Raw genomic sequence first — 23,554 nt, 5'->3', positions numbered from 1 at the left:
TGGAATAAAATAGCAAAATTTCCAGGCTTTGGACAATTCAAAGATGGTCATTGTCTGCCAGGCTGCTACAGGTGATTCCCATGGTGCCTCCAAAACATGGGTTCAAGAACACTGTATGAAGGCACAGCACCCCAAGTACCAGTGGCTTCGCACCTCTGTGCTGCCAGCCACACCGCTGTGGTAACAAACAGAGGTTTTGCAGTCACCTTTACTTTAGAAAAAGGCAGTTTAGTATAAATACTATATTTATTAAATATCTTTACAATTCATTTAAATGTATTTACAGAACTATTCCTGCATAAGTTATACCTCAGACATGAAATTCACATAATTGCCTCTTAGGTAAGCATAGATGATAGTCTCGGTTTAACAACAACAGAAAAGCCTCCTCATTAGATACAGACTCAATTTGCTTCGTTATTTCAGCTATCTTCGTAAGAAGCTACTTCACACAGTCAGTGTCTACACACACCACCTGGTTTTGCCCTGGAGAATGGACCTTTGTTACTGAGAGATGGAGACTCCATCCCAAACCCTTCCCCTCTTCACCAGACCTTCACCTCTCCCTTCTCCCCGACTCAGTCACAACTGTCTGGTCCCAAGATCTGTTTTTTGGTTTGTTGTTTTTTCTCCGGCCATACCTTCTTCATAAACAAAGAAAATAGGTTAAGAGGGAAACTGTATGTCGCAGGTCTCCCAAAGATAGCCATACAAGCCACAAGGAACCACAGAGTTCTCCCAGTTCGCCACATCTTAGCCCTGTTTGACCCAAACACTGAGCAACGCTGCTGCAGAGATCCCATGTTAGGTGGTTACTGGTATGGAGAATTCTTCCTTTTTCTTCAGATGGCTGCTCCCAAACTACTGGTTCCTGGGAACACCCTGCTTCTGCAGCAGCTGAGGCCAGCCTATGCTCCACTCACACCTCCTTTGTCTCTCAGGGAACACCTTCCTTGTATGTTCTTCTGGTGCAGAGTCACAATAATCTAACTCCTAGAAGTGGTACTGCTCCATGCATCATTTAAAATTGATAGGATGGGCCCTGTCATTTCTTTGTCCAACTTTTGGTTTTTTGTGCGCAGACAGCTTAAGTTCATAGGAAGAAATTAGGTTTGATATGTTTAGAGTGCACATCTTAAAAAAAAAACAAAAACCAAAAACAAGAAACAAAAACAAACCCAAAAAACAATCAAGCATGTGATAAAAATATCAATTCTTTATAATACAGTATTGCTTTATAAACAGATGGAAAAGCTATAAGCTTTACTGGTCTTTGGTGTGTCCAGTGAGGGATAAACTCATGGTTTCTAAATCAAAATCCAAATTTGTTCTTTATTTAAAAAATAAGAATAATAAAATCACAATGTGATATGAGGCAAACGGCTTTGTAGCTACTGCTCAGCTGAGAAGGTTCTAAGCGAGCCTGAGGCAGCCCAGCTCTGTGGGGAGGCCAAACCCCGGCCTGGCAGAGCTCAGCCTGAGCACCTCACCCTGCTCCTCCAGCCGAGCCACGCACGTCTCCCAACCTAGAGCTCTAGAAACTGAGGGGGAAAACAACAAGGGCTGGGGACGAGGGTACTGAGAGCAAGGGGTCAGAGTGCAACACAGGTCTGCAGGGGCAGCGTTTTAAGTTCAAGGGAAAGAAGAATTGATCAAATATGCTCTAATCAAGAAGCGTGATAGTAAATACTGGAGAATAAAATGTAAAGAGACACAGAACTGAGAGAGGAGCACCTCTCCCAAGCGCTAGAAACAAAGCCCTGTACTGCAGTGTGAATACATTCCTTCTAACGAGACAGCTGGACACAGCTTGTTCAGCTTTAAGAACACGACGAGGACTGACAATTTGTGCAAAGTTATCCACCACTCACTGCTCATGGATCGCAAAAACTCATTAATTTGTCTTCATTAACATAATAATCCTCCCTGTACCCTCACCAAAAATAGCATTTTGGTCAAGTCAGGGTAGTTAAGGCATTTTGACAAGTCCTTACAAGGTGATTTACAATAGATCGCTAAAGGTTATGCCAATTTAGGAATAGCAGATAAATTACTGAAGAGCTTCCAAATTAATCACTTGCTGTAACTGAAATGCCTGTTACAAGCATGATGCATTGAAATAGAGTAAAATGACATGTACATGGTACATGTTAAATGACCTTAAATAAATGCTTGACATAGTTACGCAAATATACAGTACAAGTCCACAAAAAAATTTTCTTTAAACAGGTTGAGGTAACCTCAAACTTAAACAGTTTTAATACAATAAACCAGGTAGTAAAAATCTCCTTTTGAGAGCAGGTAAGATTCCTTACTGACCAAGTTTAACTGCACTCACCTAAACAGCGACATTACCCGACTCTTTATAATATAAAAACATGGCTTTAATTTATTTCTACAGACTTCTCTACCAGCAAAAAAGTTAATGAAAAACTGACCAAAAATATATATATCTTTACAGCTATCAGCTTTTTGTATGAAACTCAGAAAGAAAAAAAAAAACCAAAAAAACCAAGCTTGCCAGAATGGGGAAGGGGGGGGAAAAAACAAATGTGAGCTAGTGTCATTGGAAAGGAAATGTACTATTGCAAAGTGGCTGTTAGATAACTGTAAACATCATTAAGGTTCATTCCCAGACCCTTCCACTTTCCTCACTGAAATGTACGTTTTTGCTGATGATTCATTAATACTCCACATTTCTGCCCTTGCTGCTGCTGCCCCAGCGTAAGCAAAGAGGTGCTTGTTTGGGAGTCAGGTAAGGATCGACTGGACCTACGCTGGTGCAGCATATTCTGTTCTACCCCAGTGGGAATGGCAATTATTAACACCAATTAGGGTTCATTAACGGCAGAATTACCTACCCGAAGCAAAGATGCTCAGAGTTGAGGATGAGCTGTTCTTTGTGCAACCTCCCACGGCAGCATTGATGCCACGTCACCCCGCGCTGGCGAGATGGGTTAAAATGCTAAAAGGGCCCCAAGCTTTGGCCAGCTCAGCTTTTGGAGACTGAGTTTTAATTTTTGTTTTTAAAAATAAAAAATAGTAATTTATCCACAGCCAAAACATCCAGATACCAGGCCTGTTGTGGACGAATGATCTGCAGAACTTTTAAGATCACAGTTAAGCACCTGAAAAAAAAAATAATCAATCACAAAACACATCTGCATCCATCTAACTTAAACTATGGTGGTTTGAAATTCCATACTAGAAAAGGCTCCTAGGCTGACACCATGGATGGCAAGAGCAGAATGTTTACAGCAGTTAGAAATCTCCTGAAAACCGGAGCTTGGAAACACGAAACCTCAGCTATCACTGTAACAAGACTATGCTTATGGAACTGTGGTCTGCAACATACCCCCTAACGAACAGTGAGCATTTCGAGTAAATAGAGTAATATGCCCTCTTGCAGAGGTTGTAGCTATTGAATCTAGTTTGAAAGATGATAACCCAATTCTATTCCTTTCAAAGTCACCTCCCAAAGGCAGAAACAATATGGGATTGATCCTCCCCCTCTTAACGGCAACGACTAAGCTCTGAAAGACATGCTTCAAGCCTTGAGCTTCTTTATCTCTTGCTGGCAGACAAAGACCAGTGTACTACAAGAGTGGTTCTGAACAAGGACATCAGTTGTGTCTGAGGACAGGCAACGAGCTCAAGAACCGGCCGCTGAGATCGGCTGCGAAGAAAGAAAGCGATCCTGCCAGCAGGAAACCGTGCGTGTGAGGCTGGGAGCTCGGGGACAACGGAACGTCAGGAGCCGACACGCGGGCAGGTCAGTCTGTGTACTCAGCTACAATAGAAAGAAGGACGGTGATGTCATCTGGTTTTCCCCCTGTAAGGAAAGAGAAGTACAACCAATTCATCAAATCCAGCCACAGCAGCTCATCATCTGATCATTCCCTCATGGAAAGCTCTTGAAAAAGGCAGTTCCAATATTCCAAAGCTGGTTTGCATAGATAAGAACTCTGCTCCTTCCACCTGCTTTCCAAAATGCAGCTGCACAGAGCAGTAACATTGAACACAGCCCATGAGCACTCTCCTCAGCTGCAGGAGATCACAAGCTGCTAAGAGGGCAGAACCTTGAATGCTCCAAGCTAGCAGAACTTTCTGACAGACTACTGAACAAATGTACCAAAGCCCGCCACTGCTTTGGTACAAGCTCCTCAGGAATTCCTACTGTAAATCGAATACCTCTCTGGCATCTTCTCCAGCACTGTATTACTGCATCTTCCTAAAAGCTACTGAACATTTTCAGCAGTTACTTTTCACACCTTCACACCCAGAGCAGCACACTCAGATCCTGGAGAAATGGCTCAGGGAAGAGGTGATTTGTTTTGTTATAGTCTCAATTCTGCAGCGTCACTGCAGAATGACTGAGCTTTGTAACCACAATGAGCCTGAGCTTTACAGGCAGTGGCTCTAGCCCAGGGAGAGATGCTTAAGGTCTTGTAGAAAATCCTGCTCCCCCAATACAGAGATAATGAGAACATCTTCACCAGAATTACATTTATTTAAAGAGGAAAAAAAAAAAGAAGAAAAAGAGCGAGATGTTTGATAGGGCTCTGAACTCTGCCAGGTTTTACTGTCTTCCTGGAGCACAGGGAATAGAACCAATGGAGAGATCAGAAGCGGGGTACTAATGGTACAATGCTCAGAAATTTCAACCCCCAAAAAACCCAAAACCACCAAAGAGTGGTCAGAATCTGGGATACAAAGCACCAATAATGGAAAACCTTAAAATAAAACCAAAACCCAACCCCCCACCCACACCCCTAGCTCCAAGGAACAAGACAAGCACAGTTTCCCCAAGTACCCGGAGAACTTGTACCAGGCAGGATTCCTGGGGCAGGAGTGTACTTACTAGATAAAAAAGTCCAATGGAAAGCCAGAGCACTGTGCTCGTGGCGTTCCAGCTGCTTCCCCACGGGAAGCTTCTAAGCAGTGGGGCCTGGGCTCACTCGCGTCAGGAGCTGGGGTCCTTGCCAAACCTTGGTGCTCTCCTGCCAACCCCAGCTTTTAACACTATGTTTTCCTATCAGATTTTGGAACGGCAGAACTTCACTTTGCTTGAGGTTTCTCAAAGATAGCAGGAGTGGGCGGAGGAGAAAAAAACCCCTTACCTCTCACATTCAATCCATTGTCACATGCAAACTGTGCGAACGGCGACATATAAGTGGGATCATACGCCAGCTCGTGAGCTTGCTCAGCAATGCTTCTGGCAGTCTGCTGTATACTCTCATAGTTGGAGTTCTAAATTGATGAGGAAAAAGTTTATTCTTGTAAGAAAGTCATCTGGTAGTTGTTTTGCTGGTGTGTGTCATTTTCAGAGACTCTTGACTGCCAGACCCCTCTCTCAGATGAAAGCACTAGTTGGCACTTTCTTTTCCAAAGGGAACCCTCACCACCTTTTGGGATTTGTAAGTTTGGGTTAGAACTGCAAATCCTCACAGGTGAAGTCCAGACCTCTACTCTCTACCAGCAGCTACAAGACTTGGGTACAATTTAGAAATTCAGAAGACTAACATGGCAAATAGCCCTAACAGTCTCACCTCAGGGAAGCAGGGAATTTAACAGCTCTCCTAGCAGTTCCCACTGACAGAAGCAGCAGGCTTCGCTGAAGTAATTATGCTTTGCCTCGAATGGCAAGTTTTACTTCTCTGACCCTTTTACCCAAATCCACAAGAGCACATATGGGAAGAAAGGGCACTTTAGAAGTTAGATGAGAAGACATTTACTGAACACACAAACTTTTGACTAACTGAATTTTAAGCACCTTTTAAAATTTCTGTTTCAGCAACTCTGCTGCTTTACTCCAAGGCTTTTCTTGCTCAAGCCAACAGGACGTGTCAACCAGCCACTGCTCCTTGTTGTAAAGATTTTAAAAGGCCCTGTCAGCTCAGGAGTCTTCCTCGAGTTTTGGGGAGTTCGCAGGCAGTTAAGTGATTAACTTTGGCCCAACCTCCAAGGGACGTTCAGTGCCTTTCCCAAGCACGCCAAAAGGTGGAGCTCAACGTTCTTCCACAAGGGAATTCCACCTGCAGTGTTCGCCCAGTAACCTCACCTCTGCGCAGCAAAGGGAAGGGGGAACGCAGCCGGCAAGGGTAGGACCCAGCCGTGACACGGCGCTGGTCAGCCGACAGCCCACCAGGCCCTCCCGACCCCTCACAGCGAGCGGATGGTCTTCAGTGCACTCATTACCTTTGCTAACCAGATTAAAGCCCTTGGGACAGCCTGTGCTCAGATTTTCCATTTCACAGCACAGCTGCTCAATTTCAGACCTGAATATCTCACTGAGAGCAGAGGGACAGTGGGGACTGCAGGGAGGAGGAAACACCAGAGTCTGCCTGATGGGCAGAGGCCTCTCAGACATTGTGTCTCCAAGGGCCCATTCCCTGTCTGACACTACCGTTTTTGTAGCTGCAGGATAAGAGCAGGCAAAATTCTTTTAAACCACACTATAATTCTGTGTGTTAGCCTTATTTGCATTTCATAAACTGATTTCCTCAGGGAGGTTATACATATTGATATACCCTAAGTATACTTTCCTTTCTGTAAAGTAAATAGCCTTAAGCTAAACATTCTCATCCCAATTAAAATATTTTAATGCACTTCTACTATTTAGAAAGAACCTTTGTGGTCACTAACCTGGAAAAGTTGCCAGAAAATCTGTTTTACAGAACACTAAAGATTTTCAAGCACACACGACCCATGCTACTTTAGAATTGCTGGTTTACAACCCTCTAGAAAAGCTTCTGAATATTGTTAAGTGTTTAGCTCCCCCCTCAAACAACTCCTGAGACAATGGTGTATTTTCATGTATATAAACCACAACCTGCAAGCACAGATAGAACACAATGTGTGAGCAGCTGGCTAAGGGTGCTATTGAATGTTTCCCCCGCCTCCCATCACTAGTTAGTGACATAGGACCAGATGCTGCTAGGGGAATTTATGCCCAAGCTGCTGCTTCTGGATTCAGCCTGGCTGCAGACCCAGGAGACAGCCAGCATCCCCTTTATGTGTGCTGTTAGCTGAAAAGCCCCTGAACAGCAGCACTTTGTGTTGGGTTTTTATATAAAACACAGAATTTACATGTATGAAATGTGCTGGCAGTAGCTACAAGGGATAACCGGGGCAAAAGATGTGAGAGATTCAGAAAGCACACACTCACCTTCAGCTTTTTTAACTCCTGCAGAATCATGTAGTCAGGCATGTTGTCAAACAGTCCGTCTGTTGCAGTCAAGATAATGTCTCCAAGTTGGACATCAAAAGAAGTACTGTCAGCAGCATCGGGGCTGTGAAGATGACAAATGTGTTAAAGAACCCAACTCCAGTTCACCAAGACACCAAACAATGTCAAACCAGCACATCAACAGCTTTTGTCCTTCACTACAGTTATGTGTTGTTCTGTAAAAGGAAGAACTAATCATTATCTGGAGCTTCTGCACCAGGGTGGCTTGTCAAGAAAGCTACCACAGAAGGGTGGCTGCAAACAAGTACTGTTCCAGCTGTTACACAAAGGATTTGCATTTAAAATTCCCAGGTGAACAACCCTGCAAATGCATCTGCTCCCCCAGTGTATCGCCATGGAAACCAGTAAGCAGAACGGTGGCTCAGGACTTCCTGCTCCCTCATCTTGAACATTTAAGAGAGCTGCACTCAGAAGGACAATTCAGAACAGCAACAGTCAAAATACTTCAGGATTCTGAATCACTGCCTATAATGCAACAGAATATGAAATACATCCGGAAATCACCACCAGGAGACCGTGGCCTCTTGGGTCTATTTATGTCTAATCCATTACACAACACCAAGGGAGTAAAAAAAATAAAATTGAGAAAAAAATCTCTATTTTGGACACAAATACTGCTGCAAAACCTGACTCTCAGGAGCAATGTAACTAAAGACCCTTGAAGAATCTCTAAATGAAGGGTTTGTTAACAGGAGGAACCACTGCATCAGAGCCTTGAGCGGTTGCTCAAGTAAGAGGTGTCCCTGCCCATGGCAGGTGGGTTGGAACTAGATGATCTTCAAGGTCCCTTCGAACCAAAACCATTCTATGACTCTATCCCAGGCCATTTGGCTATGTCCAAAAGCAGCAGAGCTGCTCTGCTCAACTGATTTGTAGCTTCAGGAAGGTTAAGAGAATGAAGATTCCTGAATGCCTATGCCCATATATAGCCAAACTGAACATCTAACTGGGACAACCAATGAGAAAAAAAAAAGAGGCACTGGAGGAGCCTTTAGACAGCACAGATGAGTACTAATTAACGTCAAGAAGAGCGCAGAAACTAGCCAGAGAGCTATAATCATGATTCAGAATTGAAGTGTGGGAGCTCATTTATCTTGTGCTTTCTTCATTCAGTGATGACTCAGATGACTTTGCTTTCCTGATTTCTCCTGGCCATTATCAATTAACCTTGTGCTTTTTGTTTGTTGCCTTCCCAGAGATAACACAATCCCAGAAAAATTTAGGTTTTTACAGCTCTGGAATTTCAAACAATCATTTTCTTTTAGTCTAATAAATAGGTTGTATTATTTCAGGGTTCTAATTTTAGGGTTCTAATTCCCTAGCTTCCTCAGTGGAGTCTGATGATGAAGTAATAAAACCACAAGCACGAAAGGTCAGGAGTTTCAACAACGTAACCCAAGGTTTCAAAAAGAGCTCTTTTGGCACTGAAGTCATAACCTTGACTGCACCAGCCTGCTTAGAATCAACCTGAGTCCAAGCCTTGTATCAAAACCTTACCATGCATTCCCCATGCACTCTGGTCACTCTGAGGACCTCTCTATCATCTTCTTGCATTCAGAACAGGCCTATCACTTCACCTGTGTATAGCCTTTCACAGAATCACCAAGGTTGGAAGAGACCTCAAAGATCATCAAGTCCAACCTGTCACCACAGACTCCATGACTAAACCATGGCACCAGGTGCCATGTCCAATCCCCTCTTGAACACCTCCAGGGATGGTGACTCCACCACCTCCCTGGGCAGCACATTCCAATGGCGAATGACTCTCTCAGTGAAGAACTTTCTCCTCACCTCGAGCCTAAACTTCCCCTGGCACAGCTTGAGACTGTGTCCTCTTGTTCTGGTGCTGGTTGCTTGAGAGAAAAGACCAACTCCCTCCCGACTACAATCACCCTTCAGGCAATTGTAGAGAGCAGTAAGGTCTCCCCTGAGCCTTCTCTTCTCCAGGCTAAACAATCCCAGCTCCCTCAGCCTCTCTTCATAGTGCTTGTGCTCAAGGCCTCTCCCCAGCCTTGTTGCCCTTCGCTGGTCATGTTCAAGTGTCTCAATGTCCTTCTTAAACCGAAGGGCCCAGAACTGGACACAGTACTCAAAGTGTGGCCTAAGAGCTGTATTTTAATCCATATTTGAAAACTGGGGTTTGGGGTTTTTTAATTTTTAAATGAATTTTCCATTACTGGTAAGCCTTCACGAGTTGGATGATAGCTCAGTCTGACATTCTTAGTACACAAGACACAAGTACAAGTCTGCCTTTGAAGCAGCTCATTGCTGTGAACAGATTGTCCTTTTCCAATACTCTCATTCCCAGCTTGGTGTTCCGCCAAACGTTTTTTTGCTGGTTTTGGTCAAATACAATATGCTGCGGGAAACACGAGTTACAGTCACATGTCCCTCCGCTCTATTCTTCAAGTGCTTGCTACCCCACTGCCAAGATATCTAAATTAGCGTACTCCAGACCAGTCTCAAGAGAGCACAGACAGGGACTGGGAACGAAAGCTGCTGGTGAAACCATGCAGGATGATCAACACATACACCAGCTGCAGTCTTATTTTGCAGCAGCTTTACTGAGCAGCAGCTTTCCACGGATCGGAACATGCCTGGTGCACACCACAGACTATGGCAATACATCATCATGGATGAAAAATCATTAGCCCAATCAATTCAGAAATGCTGCCTGTGCAACAGCACACAGCGTTTCAGTACAAAGAGAGAAATGTTCAGGTTACCTCAAGACAAGGGGGGAGGCAGGTACAGGATCCTTTGTCTGGGACCTACTGGGAGCTGATCACATCTACAGATTAAAAATTTAAGCTCCTCTCGCATCTTACCTGTCACTTAAGACAACTCCTTCTGCTTCTGGTGGAGCTATTGACAGTTGGAACGGAGTGTTGAAGTAATGCTGCTGCTCATCAGATCGATGGACTACTTCTCCTCCCCTGACCACCAAAAATCCAGAATCTCCCAAGTTGGCTGTATGTAAACGGTGACTTGTTCTGTCCAGAACGACTATACACGCGGTGCTGCTTCCTGCAGACAGAACAAGGAACTGAGTTAGCCCTGCAGAAAATATTTGTTCTTTCACTGATTTGATTCATACTGCAATTATTCACATATTCACCACAGCTTACAAGAGACATGGAAATACTCAATAATGCCAAAATTAATATATGATAAAACCAGCAAAATGCTACAAATCCCTGCAACACAAACTATGATTTTTGTGCAGAACTTACTTTTTCTGCTTTGATTTTGGTAAACACATAATGCTGACAAAAACCTGGTTTGTTCCACTTTATTTACAGTTTTCCATCCCACCATATGTCAGCACATTCTGCTATAGGACTGGATTGACAGAACTCACATAAAATACTCAAATTCCCAAATCATGGAGATAATAGAATTCTAGCAGCATCCATACAATGCTAGGCACTCTCCATACAGTTTCACTCGCCAGCTGTAAATAAACCACACCAAATAAAGAACTGCTTGAAATTAAGTATTAAGCCTTAATGTGTGACTCTTGTCAGGACATTAAAATGCTTTTCTTTCTAGTGTGGCTCTGTGGAGCTACCTTCGTGTTCAAAACAATAATAAATCCTGTCACATCTTCAGGATATGAACTTTACAACTTTAAAGAAAACATGTTTCAGAGACAAATACAATTCCAGGTCAAAGAAGGACAGAACAGAAAAAAATGTCTACTTGTCAACCATGCTCAGAACTATCCCAGCCATGCCTGAGGGCACTGAGGAATTCTTGGTTCATTCACTGGGATGGAGCCACCAGCTGTGCTTGGTTGCAAGCCACAGAACTAACTGTGCTGCTAAGATATCCATCCGCAGACTACGTCCTTTACAGCAAAGGGCCATTACTGACTTTCTGCAGACAGGACAGCACAGCCACCTTAAGAACTGTCATTCCTTTTATTTCCTCCTTTGAAGAGTGTGAAATAAAGCTAAAGCATTAACTCACATCTGCCTCTAACCTAAGTCCCCATATCACTGGCTGGTTCATCTTCTAGCCTAGTGTCCTTCCAATGGAAGCTTCCAAGCAGAGCTACACACTGGGAAAACCACAAGCTTGCTAAGCTTACAACCAGGCTTGCTAATGCCAGTCCAGTTGGCTCTGGACATCGCCTCTTCCAGATGTTTCCCTTTCCAGTACATGGAGTTCTCCATGATACACCTGCACTTAGCCTCTTCGCTAATGAATGCAGTAAGACCTTCTCCACTCTCACTGAAATTAAAGCAAGTATCTTAGGAAGCAAGTTAAAGCAGTATCTTAGGAAGTACTCAAATTTGATGTGGCAGTATTCAAGATTGTTCTGCCACACAAGAACAGTGTTTAGACAACAAGTGGCACAGTTTCCTCCCATTTCAATTCTATTTTAAAATACTGGCTAGATTCAATTCTGATGAACTTAAAGAGACTCAAAACACAACAGCAAGGAAAAGGTATTGCCTAATGGATCCTCTTTAATGAAGTGCTCTCCTTTCACTTTATTTTAAAAATAAAGTGAATTGCCCTGTTTTGGCAATTCCAGGGTTTTATTTCTCCTTCTAAAAATACTGTTCTTGGTTAAAGGAGAAACACTGAGGATCATTAGTTTCAAATTCTAACTCTATTAGCGGAGTGTAACCAGGAGGCCATGTGTGGAATGCAGATCTTGTGACTCAGCATAGGCTGCTTTTCAGAACTAGAAAGGTCAAGCCAAGCAGGGCTGCCTCCCTCTGCAGAGCCCTTGGGAGAGCTCTCACCAGTGGCCCACTTTGTAGATCACTTACAGCCTCATCTGCTTTACACAAATAAGCACCACTAACCACACAGAATCCTAATGTAATTACTGACTACAGCTATTTTAGTGAGACTTAAGGTCACTTCTGAGGTTTGAACCTATTCTTTAGGCATATAATGCGAGAACATCTGTTCCCAAGCTCAGCAGACAAGTTAAATATAGCTTACACAGCACTCTTCTGGCACAGAAGCTTAAGGTCAGGTGAGAAGCATGCATATCACACAGGGCAACATTTTCTTGGTGCACAAGAGGTCACATGCCCTTCAGAAGTGTTCTGTTTGCAAGGTTGGCAGCTGAGGCCAAACCTTGCCCCTCTACCTGCTCACCATTCCCAAGGCAGCTAGGTGCCCTGCCTAAAATCAAGTCTGATAGAGAATATGCTAAGCCATCTGCTTTGAAAAAGCAAAAAAAAACCCAACACTGTAATGAATTCCCCTCACACAATTATAAAAATAATACACAGTAGCAGTGATATAAACTGCTTAAGTCAACCAGTTTAGTTTGGAATTTATTGGACATAAAAGGCAAGAGGAGCAGAACTGCATCCAGTTATCGTCAGAAAATGCTTTTGCTTGCAGAGCTGAAGCCACAACCAAGTTTTCAACAGAGAACAGTTATTTATACGTACATAACAGAGCAGGAGTGCACATGCCAGAGCGTGTTCTGCTGCAGAGCTCATTTTGCAAACTCCCTGCAAGCACTGGTGAATTACCACCCTCTTTTGTTTGCATTTTATAGATATAAACACACACATATGTATATTTTAACACACACACACACAAACGTTCCCTGCATTTCTGAATCAAGTTTTTAAAAGTACAAGAGAAATTAAGGATGCTACAGCAACTACATTCCTGTGGTTTTGGTTAATTAAGGTCTGCCTGCAAATTTGTTGCAGAAGCTGAGAGCAGATTTAAGCAACCTTGACCAAGTACATGTCTAGACAACAAACTGAGATCCAAGTTATTGATGTTTGCTCTCTTACCAAGCAAAGGTACTTTGTTCTGCAGCAGCTCACAATAACCTGCGGTGAGGATCCCAACAGGATTGCTTGGTACAAACCGTCCTTCTTTAACTAAACGTTCACAAGTTCGCATTAGAGTCCCTGAGAACTGAGAAGGGTCAACCCCATAGTCTCTCCAGCCACCAACACCATCTGCTACCCCTAGAAGGAAACAGAAAAAAAAAGAGTTAGATGAAACAAAATGGTTTTCAAAACAAGGTTTTTAGCTTTTGATATCACTTATGATACTCGGTAGCTAAAATGTATGACATAGCACCTGCTTGAAAAAGATTCTGGATTAAGAAAAACAAACTTTGTAAGCATTAAAGATAACTTCTGACATCAGCTCCTAGGCAAACCTCTAAATATCATCTGAATTGATGAAGAAGAGGTCAAAATCTAGTGGTGTGAACTCTGCAAGGAGGCTGACTTCACTAGTAACAGGGAATTTGGTAGGAAGAGGGGGACTCAATCCCATTAACCTTTGACTATTCCGTTAAAAAAGAAGTCGTGTTATTAGTTTTAAATGGGAAGTTGTTAAGATGAGGTAATACAGAAGTTACAAACTCTTCCCTGCTACTCAGTAGCCCAAGTTTTTTTCTCAAGCTACTTGTTCCCATGAAAGATAATGTATTCTACTTGGTAATGCCCATTTCTGTGGAAACTAAACTCCCATTTAACAAGCGTATTCAAAAAACACCTAACCGACACCATGTTGGGCCCTGCCCCTTCCGAAGAGTTTGCTGCTTACAGCTTCAGCCAAGCAAGAGAAAAACAACATCCAGTCAATTTTCATTCAGTTATGCAAAACAACCTAGATTATCAGAAAAATCAGACCAGTTCTGCTGCAGTTTGGGAAGTTTCTGAGGCAAAGAGCAAAGATGGACAGAGAAAGGTGGGGTGCTCAGGGGAAGATAAGCAGCAAATACGATATTCTGCTGGCCATTTGGTTGAAATATTTTGAACTTTCTCAGCTGGCCTTACTGATAAAAAGACTGTCTGAAGGTATTATTTATGAGATAGAAGTATTTCTCCTTGGAAATTTTTCCCCAAAATCTTTTTGATCCTCAGCATGTGAAGGACCAATCATTCCAGGCATGGGTTTCCATGACGTAATAAAGCTAAAATAGGATGTTCATGATAAAACACACAAAGAGCTAATTTCAGAGCTCAGAGTGTGCTGAAGAACAACAATCCCCTTAGAAAAGAAAAAAAAAATTAAAACAAAAAGCTACTATTAGCAAAGGCACAAAAATTTGACTGAGAAGGTAAACCCCAAGTTTGCCTCATCTACAAACGCCCTTCACGTCGGACACCATCTGAAACTGAGACGGAAGGTTTAGAGCTGACCTTGGCACGAACTATAATCTGACAAGAGGTTATAGCCAGATTCTGAACAGCCTATCAACATTAATCAGATTTCTCCCAAAAATAGTGCACAACCTTTGGGACACCTGCTTTGCCCCTTGGCTTTCTTAGAAGAATGCTGGAGGAAGGCAAATCCCTGTATTCACCACTTCGGACCAGACCCTGGGAAGAAGCTCCTGCAAAAGCCACCCCGGCATTCTCAGAAATGCCTTTTCTGGTTTCTTCAAGAACAATCTAATCTAATCCTCTCTTTACAGGTCCCACAACCTGAGGTTAATACTGGATTAACCCTTTGTTTTCTGCTACCACAGACAAAGAGATTATTGAGAAAAAGTTGCAGTTCTAGAATTTCAAATAGACACTAAGCTCCAGTTGAGATGATGACACTTGCCTTACATGAAGTTACCAGAAGAATGGCTTTTTGCCCTTTAAGATGAACACAGCCCAATGGTACCTGGGTTTGCTACACTGCTGTGCTGACAACAGAGTTAATGCAATGAGAAAATGATGTTGGACAAGTACTCTCTCTCCAAAGACTTTGGCTCCTAAGGTGGTTACAAAACAAGCTCAGCAGATGTTATGGAGTCCCTTGAAGCAATCAACAAACCATTTTTGCACTACCTTCTTGGGAAATACATCTATAGGAACACTACAGCAGTAGCGCAGAGTACAAGAAAGCTGTCACGGCAAGCACCTGAGAATGTTAATTACCAAAATCTGTTTCAAGTATTAAAGTAAAAATAACAGCATGCCACCTGATCTCCTTTGCTCACTTCTTACTCCAGGGCAGGAAATCTGAATCCATAATCATGGCAGCACAGTCCATACTCTATCTTGAGCCATGAAATGGCTTTGTCTGCCTGCCTTCCTGTCTGCTTTCAGCAAGCTATAAACAGCTATATGTACATTCTGCAAGGGCCTTCCAAGACAATCATCCTCTAGATGGTCCTGGCTTAGCTTTGCACCACACTTCAGAAAACACATTCTCTGCCTAACAATCAACTTATGTGTTCCTGCAGGCACAGGAACAAACAGGACCACCAGTCATGAGTAGGCCCCACAGTATGTAACACCTCCACAGCTCTTCAACTCAGGTACCACCATCTTTTTATTGTCCTTTCCCAAAATGGACAATGTAGGGTTTTCTGCAAAAGTTTGGGGGGGGTTCCCTGCCTTTTTCTTTCCTGACAAACCACACCACCACCTGTATCTCTAAAAGGTGCTAAGTCAGTACACTTAGTTTACACTAAATGACCTTGTTGGCTTCCAAAGTATGGTTCATAAACACTGCCAGAGCAAGCAAATGCTTCCTCCTGCTTCAGCACAGAGCCAGCAATTCCTGCTGCCAACAATATCAAAGCACATTCAAGAACCCCTATATCACCCAGAAAACACCTCCCTGGACCAGTTTTGCTTTGAAAGAAGATTTTAGTATTTCCAAAGATCTTTATCTATCCTGTCCTATCTGCAGCATAGTTACAGTGTCTTGACATTCCTCATTCTCGACACAAACTGAACAGGAAAGGAATGTGTGATTTAAAAATAAACTAAATAAATTGCTACTGAAATACATGAAATGGAAATGAGAATAAAGTTTATGAAAACTTTTTGATAGATGATATACAGGAAACAAGGAGCAAAACTGTTTGTGAGATATTTCAAACTCCAGAAGTGGCAAAACCTGAAAATTCAACTGATAAAAATGGACAAGCTTTTTGATGTGCTAACATGTTTCTTTTGTCACCAAAGGAAAGTTCAAAGGTACTTCTACTAGCAGCATCACTGTCAAGGAATAAAGCCAAGCTCTAGTCATGCATATTATTTTTGGTTTCATCTAAGACCAAAAAAACCCACCTTAAATATTCAAAATAACTACTGTCTCATCAAGTTAAAATGATTACTCAGGTTTTCATTTCCTCTCATTTCACCATAAAACATTAAATACTGTTTGCTAATATCTACCATTTAACTTAAAATCTTAATCTTACGAAAGAGGAATTACAGGACATTTGAGATGAACTGAGAAGAACTCTTGAAATGGAACTGTACACAATCCTTGATTTCTTCTAAGCCATTCAGTAAACCAGAAATCATATTTCCTTGGATTTTCCCCTGTTCAAGCCCATGCAGAAATTATCCAAATATCCCTGTGACACAGTGAAATGCCTGTGGCAAGATGAACAACCACTGTAAATAAAGCAATTGAAAATTTCACAATAAATTACTTCAAAACAATAAATACTTCTCAAGTATTTAACCTTCTTATGGAGTCTTCTCAGAATCATTGGGAGTTAACACTCTACTACATTGCCTTCTGCTGGGAAAAAACACAAATACTACTGCCAGATTAAATACTTGCTGCATGTGTCAGTCCAAAAACTGGCTCTGTCTAACTCCTGATTCAGTGTATCAAGATCTGTCAGGGGTTTGGGAGACAGTTGTAATGAAGTTTCCAAACAAAGCACAAGCAACTCCTGCTGCAGCACTGAAAGGGAGCAAGTGAAGATACCAGTACAGAAACTGGTTAAAATGTACTTCAAAATGATACAAGGCCCTTGGGATAAAGTACCAGTTAAAATGCAAATGTGAAATTTTGACTGCCTGCACCCAAGAGGTTAACTGCTGAAGCCTGGGGAACAGCTAGCACTGGACCTAGTAACATGCTACTCGCTGCACCCTTCTGCAAGCCACATCCAGATGTTCTACCTAGTTGAGAGCAAATATAAACTCAACAAGCTTAAAGTTCAGAACAAAATTATAATAATCAAACCCTGCTCCAGATAAATAATGTTGTGAGTGACAGTTAGCTGGCAACCTGCCCATGGTCAGAGTCCAAAAATATCACCCTGTCCCCAAAATCTCTTGAAATAATAGTATTTTCAGATGTTGCATCAGCTAAGAAGAATCATCAGACACAGAAGCACCAGGCAGGCACAAGGGTGCCAGCAGAAATTGCTTTTGCATGCAACCACAATTAACTTTGTAAGACACTCCACACACCCTACTGAACTTTCCATTTCTTGAGATCCTTACCCAATTTAGAGATGAATCACTCATAAAGGAACATCAGAAGAATGTATTTGTGTCTGAATTTATCTAACATCAAATATAGTAAAAGGCTAAAATGATAACCAATCTGCAGCTCTACACAAGTTTGAAATACAGCACCTTGTACTTGTCAACAGATCAGAACTGAGATTAATTGATAAGATTCCTTGTTTTATCAGTAATGACATAAATCTCACACCCAGACAGGTTCTCCACCTGAAGCAAGGCACATGCTCAAGGCCAGCACTAACTCTGAGCAGATTCACTGGCAGCAGGTATGCAACCAAAATATTACAGCCAAATGGTGTCTCTCTCCCACAAAGATTTTAATGAAGAACTAACCTGGCTAAATTCAAATCCCTAAAGGCAGATTGTGTGTGACTGATAACCAGCTGCAGAAGGAAAGGTTACTTATTCACACTACATTTTATAACTTACAGTAGACCTTGAACCACTTTTGCATAAAATAAAGGTACTGGAAGAGTAACTGGCTAAGTGACAAGGAACAAAAAGTAAGCAAAGCGAGAGATGATGTTGAAGAACAAACTGAAGGAGGAAGAAGGAACTGACAAGATTAAATTGTGCATCTGCTTCCAGAAAAAAAAGCAGCAGTTCTTGATCTCTTTCCCCCACCCCTATAAATATATTGTTGCTCCTGAAACAGGTTTTTAACAGGTAGATCTCTTACCTATTTTATTTAAGCCTGAGAAATGGCTCAGTGGATTTGACGAGCTACAGGAAAACCACTATTAGTGATTTCTGAAAGTTTTGTAAGGGCTTTCCTGCTCTAGCTGGAGATGTCCCTGTGCATTGCAGGGGGCTGGACAGGATGACTTTTGAGGGTCCCTTCCAACTCTATTCCATGATTCTACATAGTTAGAACTATTCAAGCTATGAAGGTGCTAAGCACCCATGGAACTCATTTTCATAGCTGACGGTAGGCCCTTGGACGGTGAAAAGGGACAGGTACTGCAGAGAGACATCAGCCCAACTGTACTGAAATTATTTACAGCCTGAACAATCTTAGGCTCACAATATTAATAGTGTGGGTGAACTAAAGTAAACAGCAGGAGATCTTTGCAACATTTCCTGCAACACAGGTATGATTAATGCCTCATCTAATGCGCTGTGTCCAGCTCTGCTTATTTCCTTCTGTGATTTCTGACAGAACCTGATTTTTGTTCAAGCTAAGATCTGTGTATGAGTGGAAAATTCTGCTCTCAGTGAGTATTGATATCACTTAAGTGTTCAACTGCTAATTCTGATCAGGATAGGATGTGTGCAGTGCTCTTCCAGAAACTTTGGTGAAGAATAATAACCAGACTTTAGTTTCATTCTCAGAAAGAGAGCCACCACATTTCTAAGAGGTTACATTCAATGCTGCTTAAGAACAGCTCTGCTGACATTTGGATTAACTGTATTGACAAGAATGTCCTGTCAGTGAATACAAATGTTAATGGGGATGTTTCTCAACCTGTAGGTTCTCTACAAGTGACAATACTTAGGCTCCCATGCTAAAAATAAAGTTTCATTTGGTCTATTACAAACTAAGACACACAGACATTTTTTTTTTCACATGACTGACTACTCCTCCTAAGTTATCCTGAGTTCTCCCAAAGCAGGTAAAGGCTACTCTGAAGCAAGTATTCCTATCTCCATCAGTGTGATAACTTGTGATAAGACAGAAATCTTTTCAGTAGGTATGATACCAAATAAATCAGTTAACGTAGTCTTGTATGACCTTCATGCATCAAAGTAAGAATTGCTTTCTCCTCTATAGTTGCCAGAACAACCTTGACATTTCATCTACAAATCCTTTTACATTTTGTACTTATCTTGATGACAGTGAGACTAATAATATTCCAGGGGAGTTTTACAGACCTCCTACATAGGCTGCTGACAAACTCAATTTTGAAATAAAGTGCAATTCCCTTCAGGTTAGAGTAGCTGCCCCACAACACCTTTCCTCCACTCCTAAGTGAGTTCAAAATCAAGATATGCAGCAGATAGAATAGTTGTCAAATTTCAACTCTGCAGTGGACACACAGCATCCTGCTGCCAGACAGTCTTTTATCCTACTGTTGCTGGAGGACAGAAGTAGTTTTAAAGACCAGTCAAGTCACACTGGCTACACCCAAACTTCTACCCAGCACAGACATTGTATAAGTGATGCTGTCACAGGATGCACATTGGTTGCTGTCATGTTTCAATAATGAGTCACACAACAGCTTGGAAAATCCATAAAAAAAAAAAAAAATCAGCAAAGACATTAGAGGCATTCCTGATAAGGCAGGAATAAGCAAGAAAAGGCAGATCCTAGCAATAGAAAGAACAATCACCAGCATGAGACATCTCAAAACTTACAAACAAGTTTCAATGTTTAGTTTTCTTAAATAAGTAAAATGCTTAAATAAAGTGTTCAAGTTATTTTAAAAAAATTTTGCTCCCTGTACACTGAAAATTCTGCCCCTGCTAATAAGGGAAACCAGTGGCATCAGTTTCGGAAGAGTTTGTTTTCCAGCTTTGAAAACCAGTATTTCTGTCCTCAAAAGTTACACAGGCACGCCTTCAGATGTGAAGTCTACCAAGTCTCAAGAAGATATTTGAATATTCTGAGGATCTGGCCAGCCAAGAGACTTGGTGGTGAACATACAGAAAAGCACAATATGGTACAAGCTGCAGCAAAACGGAAACATTGGCCTGAATCATAAAGCTCTAGAGATTAACATTAGTAAAGCCATTTCCTTTTCTCAGAGTGATCCCTGAAGAAACACTCTGAGTTTCTTGTTTCTCCCTGAGCTGAGAATGGGAAGAAAAACATGCAGATTTCACAGGTACATCCCAGACAAAAGTAAAAATAAGAGACAAAAGGACTCAAGTACCTCAGTAAGAGGCCTTATCAAGCCTTTACCAGCTATGGGAGGACTGGAAACAGCATGAATCTTCATAAGATTTCTGATGACCTTAGAACTAAGCACAGGTTAGAAGACACTTGAATTTTCAGCCTTTAGACTGTGCAGCATACCTCTAACAAAAGAAGTCTTCAGAATTTTTCTATCTGCTGTAAATAAACTGTCAACTTTTGTTTGACCTAAGAAAATCCCCAAGCATTCATGCCAAACTGCTGGGAGTAGCTCTTTCACTGATACACCACACCCAGATCCATCCTACACAAGCATGCTTCCCATAGATTGGTTCTAGAAAAGACTGGCAAGAAAGAATTGGAAATTAATTATCTGGCCTGACTTTGTCACCAAGAACTACCAGGGGAGACTAAATCTAAGTAATATATTTGAAATGTCCTGTTCTCTAAAAGCATTCTTGCTGCATCCAGTGTTCACTTTGGCTAAAACCACATGAGCCTCTTCATTAAAGTAACAATGAAAAATGAAGCTTGAAATTTGTTGAGGAGAAGCTAGGCAGGCATTGAGTAAGTATTGCATTTATGAAGGTCTTAAAAAATAGGCACAGGACATGATATTTGTGGGGAAAGTAAGAGGAATTGAGGGAAGGAAAACACTGGTGCTGAAACTCATTTTGTGGCAGTGTAGAAAAGCTGTTTGAGAAAGGGAGAGGCAAAAGATGATCATAGTAGCAGAAACAAGGAGATAGCTACTGTCTGTAAATTTAAGGACTACAGATGAGAAAGCATCAAGTTAAACTGTATCAAAACCCATCCTGAGCATTATTGTTTGCAGAATGTACAGTGATCATGGGGCTTGGGGAGGGGTGGGGAGTGTGGGGTGTGTGTTGAAAAGCAATACAGAACTAACACAAAAAGAGCTTTATAGGGAGGGGGAAAAAACCAAAATCAACCTGCAGCTTCTTTATTTAAATCATTTTCTTTTTAGTACTCAAGACTTTCTGATCTGAAGTCTTCACTGCTGTTTTATCCTTAAGTGGAGCTAAAATTCTGTTTGTTTGCAAGTTGCCATGAAAATTAATGCAAAGACCAACTCAGAAATGCAATTCTCTGTTAATTCCAGCAGGAAAACAAGACAAGCTGTAGGTCCACATATGGCAATTACCAAATATGGCCAAAACCCCCTAAACATCATCAAACGGGTGCTAATCCACCCACTTTCTTCATGAAAAGAGTTCACCTCTAAGTAAAGCAGATCCTGCATTTCTCTTAAGGGCAAATACCGATTGCTCAGTTATTTATCAGTGCTGGCCTAGTATGAACTTTAAAGGCCGCCAGCCTTAGTCACATGTTGAAGTAAGATTGTCCAGCAGCTAATTCTAACAGAAAAAAAAGTTTCTCTGGAACATGCACAACAGAAAAGCTTCATAGTATCTAAAAATGCATTGACCAGTTTGTCACATCTCCTTGGAAGCCGTAGCATCACCCTTAGAGTAAAAGCTCTCTCAGAAACAATATTGCTTATTGTTACCTAGGACCAACTTAGCCTGACAAAATGCCTCAGCTACATTAAACAGCAACCAAGATATGGTGACAGCACCAAACAGAATCGACAAGCACTGTCACATCATGAGACACTGCAGTGCAATCCCACCAGTTTTAATTTTAATAAATAAATAAACAAATAAATAAGGGCAAAGGAGGAAGCTTTCTTTTTTAATGTCAAAGCATTGGTGAAAATTCTGCCACTTGCTCAAAAACTAACTTTAGCAGAAGGTCAGTTACCCAAATTCAACCTTGGCTGCAGAGTAAAAAGGTCAAGCATTGTCAAAAGCAATGCTGGTCCTAGACTGAAGATTCCATTGATTATCTGTAATTATTCACTACTTCTAAAATCCAAACCCTTAAGATTCTTTTCACATGTGAATCCAAACCAGAGAGTGCAACCAGGGCAGAACAAATAATTGAAACTGAAGTTTGACATTTGAAACCAGTCTCAATGTCACTTTGCCTTTCACTTGACAAGGACACAGCTAAAATCAGGAAGTGTCCGTTTCAATGGTCCTTTATGTAGCAATGCAATACATATACATGGGGCTTGGTTAGTTTTAAAGTGAAATGCACTACAGGCTGTTTCTCTGGCTATCGAAGCCACTAGGCCTTACGAGCACCTACAGGCAAAAGTACCAAGGCTGGGCCCCGACACCTGGCACTGACAGAACCCCATGCCAAAGGGGGACTGAGCCAGGTGTGAGCGGAGCAAAGAGCACAAAAGCTTTCGTTTGAGACAATAAAAAGAGAGAACTCACACTGACATTTACAGGCGGAACCGGCTCCTTTGTCTACGACCAAAGACTGAGCCGCTTCGCCATGTGCGGCTCAAGGAGGGGAGCTCACGACGCCGACGCCACCTCGGCACCCCCCAGCAGGGCCCCGCCAGCACTTACCCAGCACATCTGCCGTCCGGTGCCGGGCCACGAAGCAGGCGTCGTCCCCGTAGCACATGCCTTTCTTGAGGATGCCCTTACGGAAATCTTTGCCAAAGCCACAGCTGGCTGTCACCAAGCTGTAGTCACGGGAGTCCGTCTGTGAAAGGCCGCCCAGGACTGCCCGGGCTACCAGCCTGCCATACGAGAGCACCGAGAACATGGCGTGGGGAGCCCAACAGCCGAGAGCCAGGAACGCGGGGAGCCACCGGCGCAGCCGCCTCCTGACCTGCGAGCGCCCGCCGCAGGGCGCCAGCCTTCCGCTGCCCTCCGGCCGGCTCGCCTCAGCCCCGGCCGGCTCGCCTCAGCCCTTGTCGGCCCTCGCTACCTCTCCTCGGCCCGAACCGGCCCCTCTCCCTCCCCCACCGCGGGCTGCCTCGCCCCTCCGGGCCGGCTCCCGCCCTCACCCCCGCCGCCCGCGCTGCCCCTCACGCCCCACGCGCCGACCCGTCACAGCGGGGTCTGAAGGCAGCGCCCCCGCTTTCTGCACCGCTCCCCACACTTTCCAGGCCCCCCCCCCGAGGGGGGCTCTAGCTGCTCCCCGGCCGGCTGGCGCTGCCCCGCAAAGGCCTCCGGACGCCCTCCCGCCGCGCGGTAGAGGTGGCTCGGTCAGAGCCGCCGGTGCCCGCTGCGGCGCCCCCGCACCCCGCCGGCCGCACCCGCCATCTTGGCCGCGCGTGCTGAGGCCCCGGCGTTCGGCAAACGAGGGGGCGGGGAGGTCAGCCCCGCCCCGCCCCCAGCG

General features: G+C 43.0%; 1 protein-coding gene across 3 annotated transcripts; it reads right to left on the bottom strand.

Moving 5' to 3' along the window:
- Window positions 1-209: 209 nt before the first annotated feature.
- Window positions 210-23,214, bottom strand: PPTC7 (protein phosphatase targeting COQ7). 3 transcript variants are annotated; one of them, XR_008462872.1, is made up of 7 exons: window positions 22,774-23,214; window positions 13,030-13,209; window positions 10,078-10,276; window positions 7,169-7,292; window positions 5,121-5,250; window positions 2,862-3,832; window positions 210-1,134 (listed from the first exon to the last, which is right to left on the bottom strand). XR_008462872.1 is itself a non-coding variant. In XM_009909686.2 (6 exons), exons 1-6 carry the CDS (start codon window positions 22,973-22,975, stop codon window positions 3,774-3,776), a joined length of 894 nt encoding a protein of 297 aa, XP_009907988.2. In that variant the 5' UTR covers window positions 22,976-23,214; the 3' UTR covers window positions 2,510-3,773. The 3 variants fall into 3 exon arrangements, 1 of the variants encoding a protein (XP_009907988.2); XR_008462873.1 differs by lacking the exon at window positions 210-1,134 and having other exon boundaries at window positions 2,510-3,128; window positions 3,473-3,832; XM_009909686.2 differs by lacking the exon at window positions 210-1,134 and having other exon boundaries at window positions 2,510-3,832.
- Between the last annotated feature and the right edge of the window lie 340 nt (window positions 23,215-23,554).

The sequence above is a fragment of the Dryobates pubescens genome, chromosome 25 (genome assembly GCF_014839835.1).
Source record: "Dryobates pubescens isolate bDryPub1 chromosome 25, bDryPub1.pri, whole genome shotgun sequence".
NCBI lineage: Eukaryota > Metazoa > Chordata > Aves > Piciformes > Picidae > Dryobates > Dryobates pubescens.
This window is presented reverse-complemented; position numbering and strand designations above follow the sequence as displayed.